Source organism: Triticum dicoccoides, chromosome 2A (assembly GCF_002162155.2).
Source record: "Triticum dicoccoides isolate Atlit2015 ecotype Zavitan chromosome 2A, WEW_v2.0, whole genome shotgun sequence".
Classification (NCBI taxonomy): Eukaryota; Viridiplantae; Streptophyta; class Magnoliopsida; order Poales; family Poaceae; genus Triticum; species Triticum dicoccoides.
In genome coordinates, this window is record NC_041382.1 from 755969238 (window position 1) to 755978215 (window position 8978).

Here is an 8978-nt window from a genome sequence, read left to right on the forward strand (position 1 = left end):
CAACAACACAATATGGCTAGTATTAAAATTGTTTGGTGAGAATGTTGTTCGGCTTTCTTCTTTTGGCAATGGTGCTCAGGTGAATGTCTTTGATTGCAAATGGTAGTTCATCCGTAAATTTCGGTGCAAAAGTAGGTATGTTGGAATATAGGTGTATGCCTTCTTTTGTCAATGAGTTTCTAATACTACAAGGTAGAGGAAATTTCTAGATATTTTCCTTGGACACGACATTATTTTTTGAAAGGAGAATCTGTAGTGGGAGCACTGTGAAAAAGAAGAATGTAGATAAGTAAGGCGACATGATGACGACAAGGATGCACATCATGGATAACAAATTGCCTTACCACCTTGGTAGAGCACCTCATCGAAGCGCAAATATTGCCTCTCGAGTTGGTGCCATGAGAGAAATCGACATCATCAAATTGAGGAGGCCACGACGCCATGGAGATGGAAGAGAAGGACACATCGGTAACAAGTAAGCGATGGCGCCGACCGACATGGAGAGAGAGAGAGAAATGGAGGCCGCAAGGCCACGATCGAGAGAGAAAGAGCGAAGCAGGAAGCGTTCACGCACTAAGGCTAAGGGACGAACGCTCACTCTTAGTCCCGTTCAAAGAAAAAAAATCAAAGAAACAGAAGACAATATAAAATGGATGCTGGGAATTTTTTTTTTTGAGGGTGATGCTGGGAAATTTGCGGTGTGGAGGGAGGGAGAGAGACCGCCCTCGTGGAGCCAAATCCGACCGGTGAGCAAAGCGAGCCCTATTTGAACCAGCGGAGGCCACCGCTGCGGCGCAACGAGACCACCTCGCCCACCACACGCAAAGCCAGCCAGCGTCGCGCGCGAGGGAGACGAGAGCGGGGATCGATCGATCGGCCCGACCCGGCCGGCGTCGATGGCGAGCTCGCTGGCCCGCCTGGGGGCGGCGCTGCCCCGCGCGCGCCCGCTCGCCGCGGCGGCGGCGATGGGGGCGGCGCGGACACCGCCGCGGGGAGCGCGGTGGGACCCCGTCGCCTCCCGCCCCGCCTCGCTGTACGGTGAGCGAGCCTCCCTCCCGCTCCCCCGCTTCGCTTTTGTGTGTCCATTCGAGCCGCGTTTACTAGATCGGGACATGCTGTTGCGTGCGTCTGAAGTTTGAATTGAACCTGCAGCTCGCAGATGCCAGGCTCACTCTGACGTGAAGGCGTCCCCTGCATCGGAGTCGAAGGATGTGGGGAGCTCGTCCCAGAGCTGGAGGATCAAGATGCTCTACGATGGTGAATGCCCGCTCTGTATGCGTGAGGTGTGTTGCATCATCCATAGTTCCTGGGACTTGGTTATTATATTCAGCAATTGCATGTTCAGAGTGCGCTCAAGCCTATGAAGCAGCTTTAATAACGACAAGCATTCAGCAATTGCATGTTCAGAGTACTACATGCTCAACCAGTGCCATAACTGAATGCTGAAATTGATGACTGTATTATAGGCCATATGAATCCATGAGAATGAACTAATGCTAGGCGATGCTGGTACATGCTGCTAAGTCTGCAAGCTGATTTTTGCCTTGGCTCAGTTACAGAAACAGAATATCCTGTGTCTATTTCATATCCTAGGGCACCACTTCTCAACTGTCTGTTTTTTTTAAGTCTAATGTAGTGATATGTTGTTTCTATCATTCTTTTTCCGTACAATTGCATCGTATCCCTTTTCCAGTTTAGGTTATTTGATGCTCAATCAACGGCGAAGAATGTCCCACGATCATAAATGCGATCTCATTGTTTCCAGGATTCTGAACCATCTGATCATGTGGATGAGCTTTGTTGAATTTGAATTAGTCCCAACAACATGGGTGTTTCCTATGAATTCTTGACTGTCATCATCATATAATTATAGTTTGTTCACTTGGAATTTCTCATCAGCATAAAACTGCCTTTAGGAGACACTTGGCTTTTGTTCCCCGCATGAGCTTAAGTCTGTAATACTTTAGGACCCTGTCACATGGGTTAGACATGCTACGAACTCTATGTGAATCACCATCTTATGAATAGTGAAGTCTCTGATTTGCAATCATTTAATTCTGAATTTATTTTCTTCACTTGTCGGTGAATAAAACAGTACTCCCTCCATTCCAAAATATAGTGCGCCCGCGCTTCCCGAGGTCCAACTTTGACTATAAATTTAACCAACGAGACCAACTGCGGCGGGAGAAAAAATATATAATTGAAAACTTCTTTCGAATACGAATTCACTGATATAATTTTTGCTCCTGCCGCAATCGGTTTTGGTAGTTAAATTTACGGTCAAAGTTGAAGCACATGGATAGAGGAAGCACTACATTGTGGAATGGAGGGAGTACAGGCTTACTGGTGATCCTGCAAGCTGCATAAGCGAAGTTTGCTCTTACCAACTCTCATGTTTTGACAGGTAAACATGTTGAGGGAAAGGAACAAATCCTATGGAGCTATAAATTTTGTCGACATCAGCTCGAAAGATTACTCTCCGAAGGACAATCAGGATCTTGATTATGAAACTGTGCGTATTACCTTTTAGTACAGATTCTCATTTTGGTTTATTAGTTTCATACTCAGTTTTCTGGAAAGAATGAAGTTGGTCATGTATACGATTTATTACCTTGGTGTCCCAAATTTCAGTCTGTTGGATTTCTTAAGGCTACTGATACACGAGCATAAAAGATACCACTTCGTAGTTGTAGTGATACACACCCTGGAAACTGAATATCTATTTTCCCCCCTTGTAAACTTTTTTCTGGATATTCCAATGGCAGCCATTTTTATATTCACAGTTTTTAGTAGCTCCCAACTACTTATGTTTATAGTTAAAAATTGATGGCGGTGGTTTAGAACAGTATGCAACCATTTTACCTTTTAGACTGAAGGCCTACCTTTTTCTCTCTCTAAATAAACTTATTTTCTGTTTCCAGGCTATGGGGAGGATACATGCCATTCTCTCAGATGGAACTATTGTCACAGATGTTGAGGTATGACTGTGTGAAATTCAGTGATTTGCATTCTCCCCTACTGAACCTTTTCTTTTCTAAAACAAAGTTAGTAAGTTACTATAGGAAATATAATAGCTTGAACTTATTTGGAAGCAAATGAAAGGCAGAGTTAGACATGGAAGTGATTGAAGTAGTGAATGATATATAATGTCTCCCTATTACAAGAGCATCCACATCCCTTGGTAGCAAGGAGAAGCTAAAACCCTCAAACGGATGGTTAGTCCAAGATGCCAAACAGAGTTATTAGTACTGTGATGCAAGAGTAGTATTACACTCAGAGCTTATTATTATCACATTATTATAATAACTGTTTTGACCATGTGGTATTGTCATATATTAAAGAAGTGTCTACAAATCTGTGGAGTTAGTTTGAGTCTACAGTATAACCTCTCCATACTAGTGCCAACTGCCAAGCTGACAAAGGTTGTAATACCAAGAGAAATAGGATAACCTTAGCAACATATGCAGAATTCATATACATTTTGTGTATGCAACGTTATTTTATATGTTTTTGTAAGTAGTTACTAAAGTTACTATTGCAGGCATTCAGAAGGCTTTATGAGGAAGTTGGACTTGGATGGGTTTATGCAGTTACTAAGTATGAGCCTGTAAGTGCACATTTCCAGAGTAAATCCAAATATCAGCTTATTTCATTCATTTCACAGAGTTGTCGTTCAGCTGCACGCTTTCTACTTGATGGAACATTCGCTATATTAATTTTTTTAGATGGAATGGTATACCAAATTAAAGAACTGAGGAATTCAAATTCTTGTTCTGATGTGATCAACTTCAGTTTTGAATTATCATGTTACTTGTAATCCCGATCTTAATCTTACTCTGATGCCTTGCAGGTGGCTACCATAGCAAATGCAGTATATGGTGTATGGGCCAAATACCGTATGGAAGTTACAGGTTTGGCTACTAAGAGTTTCTCATATCGATAACTCCAACTGTGTCGTTGCTCCATTCATTGTTGTAGTCGGATTAAGACCATTTTAACGATATGCACCTTTAATGAAGTATTCTGGATGGTTTGAATGATCTGCCCATTTTTGTCTCTATGACAGGTCGACCTCCCCTGGAGGAAATTTTTGCAGCCCGAAGACAAGCGGTTAGTTGGCTTTATTTCCTCTTCTTGGAACTTCATATATGACTGTGAATAACTTGAGCTTGCGGACCGTCTTTTCCTTTGGCAGGGTGAATGTAAAGATGATAAAGCATGCAAGATGTGAGCAGTGCTCTGCACGTCTTCACTTCTACATACTGTTAGATAGGCACACATACATATACATACAGTTAGTCTTATATTCGAAGGGTTGCGAGATTGACGACAGAGATGATGATGTTTTCTGTGTTGGGTAGTGAATAATTCCATGATCTTGCATAATTCTATGGGCAAGATACGCAACTTTAGCAAGTTAATTCTGGGATGCTGTCTTCAGTTCTGCACTGAGCTCGCTTGTTGCATCGTATCCTTCAGTGTCCACCTTCTCTGTTTTACTGTGTATGACCAGACTTGTTCTCTTGTGCAGCAAGATATTACAATACCATGTATTGGAAAGTGGAGTGAGTCACTTCCATACATATGTTAGATATTACTCCCTCCATTCCTAAATATATGACGAAATGCTGAACTACCAAAACGTCATATATTTAGAATTGGAGGAAGTACATACATACATTAACTAGTCAAACGTTCAAATTATTCCGAGTTTGATGACACAGTGCTGTTCTGTTGTGGAAAGTTTTAATACATATCTGGTGCTTAATTTGCACTGCCAAAATAAGCAGCGTGATTATCTTTTTATACCAATCGTTGTGAAAAATTTAAAGGTCTTTTCACACACAACCCACACCTGCCCTGTTTTCATTCAAAAAACGAAGCCAAAGCTAGAACACATTTCAGTTCAGCCAGATAATTTTTTTTCTTTCTGAAAGGAAAGCCAACTGTTCTTTGAACTATGAAATCAAATCAAAATACACCCACATATAGTAGCCATTTGGTGAAGTATCTGGAAACCAGAATAAGTACAACTTCAATTGAAAAGTACCATTACATATATCCATATACACACATCAATGAAACATGAACTCTTGTTTCTTTATTTGTCATGCCTCGAGCAGTTTTCATCCTCCAAATAGTTCTCCCAACATCTCCTCACATTTTTTTGAGAGGCCAACATCTCCTCACATATGTCGGGACTGCTGCTTCTGCGGCTAAAGTTTTCTGCAACCTCTGGATGCTCCTTCAGGTACTCGTGGTAACTTGTGATGACTAAGAGCAACTCTAGCAGACCCCGCAAAATCCTGATCCGCAAAACACGTTTGCAGTTTGACAAAGATTTCGTTTGCGGGTCGAGAACGAGCGCGGCCGATCAGAAACCGTAGATAAAACTGCATAATTTGAAAAACAGTTTCGCGGGAGAAATTGCACCATAGTAGTTCATCACATACTACATATATTACATGACCAAACACTACAAACACTAGTTCATACTACATACTACGTCAATACTAGTACTAGAGGGGGTGGAGATCTCACGGCGGCGAGCTCGCGGCCATGGACGACGCCGTGGAGGAGCTCAATCCTCCTCGCCGGAGTTGCCGAGGTCGATGTACTTCTCCCTCTGCTACTCGCGGATGCGTCGCTACTCGTCGTCCTTCTCCTTGGCGGCGAGGTTGGCCGCGACCGCCTGCTGGAACACGAGGTCTTCGAGCTCCTCGTGGTGGCGCCGGTGCTCCGCCTCCTCGCGCAAGCTCCGCTCGGCAATGGCGGCCGCGACCGCGTCGACATCAGCGACGAAGTCCTCCGGCCCGACGACTCCGCGGCTCCCGAGCTCCTCGGGCTCTTGCTTGACGGGGACAAACTTGATCTCCTCCGGCTCCTTCGATCACTCCCTCTTCACGGGGAGAAGGTTCACGCCGGAAGAGGAGGAGCTCGCGGCGTGGGAAGATCTCGCCGAGGAGGACGAGCCTGCGGCCCGAGGACGGCGTACGGCCGTGCCGACGATCGTATTCGTCCGTCTCGCGGACGCGGAAGCTCGGCAGCGGCGACAGGCCGTGGTTGGTCCACTTCATCGCCCCGCGCTTCCTTGCGCCGTCCGACCGGACACGCCGCTCGCGCTCGGGGTTGCTGCCGCCGCCGGATCTGCTCCCAGGCCCGCGTCCGAAGCTCCACATGTGGCCCCACATGGCGGCTGGAGGCGGAAGGGGCTCGCCGGCGGCGAGAAATGTGAGGAGAGGAGTGGGGAATTGCGGAGCTCGGCGGCGGCGGGGGATAGGGTTCGACCCGCAAACGCACCGCCAACCCGTAGATATACTGGTCGGGGCGGGCGGTTTGCGAGCCACGGTAAATATTTTTACGGACCGGGCGAGTATACGGGCTCTGTTCTGACCAAAAAGTTGGACCGAACCCGTGTACTCGCCGGAATTTTGCGGGTTTGCGGGGTATGCTAAAGTTGCTCTAAGCTGGTGATAGTTCCCCGCATCAGGTTTCTGAGCTGTGGGTCTGGAACCTTCCAGAACCTGTGGACGTGGTACGTTTCATGAAACGCTGATTGGAATTGAGCCAGCGAAGGAGAGGTGTTGATCCAACGATGGAGTGCTCCGCGCAAATTCGATTTTGGTATGCAGGACGACACATGAGACCAGGAAGCATATATAGCTACACATGTACAGTATAAAAAGGATTAGTATGTGGTGCATGCGTGCGTACTGGGTGTCATGACTTGTGTGTGTTCACTCGTGTGTTCGTGTGTACGCGACTTCGAGCTTTGGTGTGTGTGTGTGTTGTGTGTGCGCTCTGGTGTGTACTTCCGTCTGTGTGGGTGCTTTGCTTCTATAAAAACAATTTGATACTATGGCAAATAGAAAGAGTGCTAGAAAATAACATGTTCAAAAAAAATTTATTTGCTTATGTCAAAAAACATGTAAACTTTATATTTGTACATCACTCGTTGTAAACAAAAAAAAAAGCCTAAAACTTTGTTGCAAGAAATTCACATGCTCCTCCTTGCACAGTCCAAAATTTATATTGCGAGAGGCCCGTCGTTCATTTACATGTTAAAAAAAGGCAGAAACGACATTCTTTTGCCATTTTTAAAACTGCTCACAAAATTGCAACAAATTTGTAACAACTGTCTACAGGAAAAAGTTGCTCCTATTCATAAGCTTTCTACATTATGATAAATGGTTTAAAAGTTTCATACTGTATATACCGTTAAACCTTTTTATGTATGAAAAAAAATCTCTTGAAACCGACACAAATATGAAAAAAAATGATCAACACGGGGAAGTTGCGCGTTTTCAACAGCTTTCCATCGGTATATCATTTGCTCAATTCTGGTAAGTGGTTGGGGAGTTACGAGAAAAAAAACAACACGTGAAAAACAAAGTGAAGTTCAAACAGACATGCCCCAGAAGTTCAACTTCTTCATGCAATGCATTTCCGAAGACTCTATTTTCGCAATGAAGGCGCAACGCATGATCTCACCTTTTTCAAAATTACTTAAAAACAACTAGGAACCAGAGAAAACTTTCTATATGAAAAAGTTTCGCATTTTTGATAGCTTTCGAACATTATATTATTTGCCCCATTCCGACAAAGTTTGCAAAACATACGGTCAGAAAACATTTTTAGCCATTTTAAAATTGTCATAAAACTGTAAAGAATTGGGAGAAACATTCTATATATAAAAGTTTCGCATTAGACATTAGTTCAAGCTTTCCAACGTCATATCATTTGCCGCATTCCCGACAAACCATTTAAAAAATAACCCAAAAAAAACTCATAAGAACTTCGACCGTTCTCTAAATTACTTTTCAATTGTTTAAAATTTGAACAAACTTTCTATATGAAAAAGAAGCGCATTTTCATAAGATTTCCAACGCCGTATCATTTGAATCAGTCCGATTAACCATTTGGTAATTGCGGCAAAAATGAACTCGGATGTTCGGTTTAAAAATCCTGCCATTCTTCAAATTGCTCTTTAACCGTTGTGAATTTGGCATGATCCTTTCATAAATAAATTATTCACCCGAGGTAATCTTACGATCCTTTCATAAATAAATTATATTTGGAATATAAATAGTTACATTCATATTAATTCACTATGTAAAAATTGGCATAAGAAAACAAAAATATAGGTCATAAGAACAGAAAAATGCATTTTATGTATATTTCACACTATGTTTTTATGTTTGTAATTTGATGTAACATGAATTATTTTTTACGGTGATAATGTACTTTATTATATTCTAAACTACATCTTATTACATGCTCTTACACTCCTTATATTCCATAAATATTTTACGTCTCTACAATAATCAAGTATTCATGTTCCAACTCCATCAAAGTATATAGCAATCAATTCCTGCAACAACGTATGGGGTATAATATGGGACAATTAGATGACCATGTCATGATAATATTTCTGTCTAGTGTGAAGAAACACATATATAGATCTATCTCGTTCACAATATGCATCAGAGGCTGATGGATGTTTAGCTGCACTATACTACTGAAAACTCTCCAAGTCTAAGGCATTCTGTACTAACCAATAACCAACGGCGTAGCGTGTGGGTGTCGATGGCGTGATGGTGTGAGCGTGCGGTTCCAATCAAAGTGACGACAAACAGTGGAGGAGCAGGTCAAGTGCGTCCGGCGTGGGTGTTTGGCTTGAGGGCGTCAATGATCTGAGGCTCCAACTGAGAAGGGGATTAAGGAGAGGTCAAAAGAACATAGGAGTTATGGGTCGGCGGTATTGGTCGCTCAAATCTGGTCGGCAGACGGCAGGTCGCCATGGCCATGGAGAATTGGAGACCGAGGGGAGGAGTGGAGGCACGGGGAGTTGTGGTTGAAGGCTGGAGGCCGATGAGTGTGCGAATAGGTGACAACAATCCACGATCGTACATATATGTGGGCTTTATCTGTTAATGGGATGGACTAAACTGGTGACTAGCTATGCCTAGTAATTTGTT

At 43.4% G+C, this 8978-nt stretch overlaps 1 protein-coding gene across 1 annotated transcript; it reads left to right on the forward strand.

The window, feature by feature from the left end:
- Positions 1–799: 799 nt before the first annotated feature.
- LOC119356987 (uncharacterized protein At5g50100, chloroplastic-like) lies at positions 800–4573 on the forward strand. Its single transcript, XM_037623972.1, has 8 exons — positions 800–1038; positions 1153–1283; positions 2405–2512; positions 2922–2978; positions 3542–3607; positions 3851–3911; positions 4067–4110; positions 4196–4573. The coding sequence occupies exons 1-8, from the start codon at positions 897–899 to the stop codon at positions 4229–4231; spliced, it is 645 nt and encodes a 214-aa protein (XP_037479869.1). The 5' UTR covers positions 800–896; the 3' UTR covers positions 4232–4573.
- The last annotated feature ends 4405 nt before the right edge of the window (positions 4574–8978 follow it).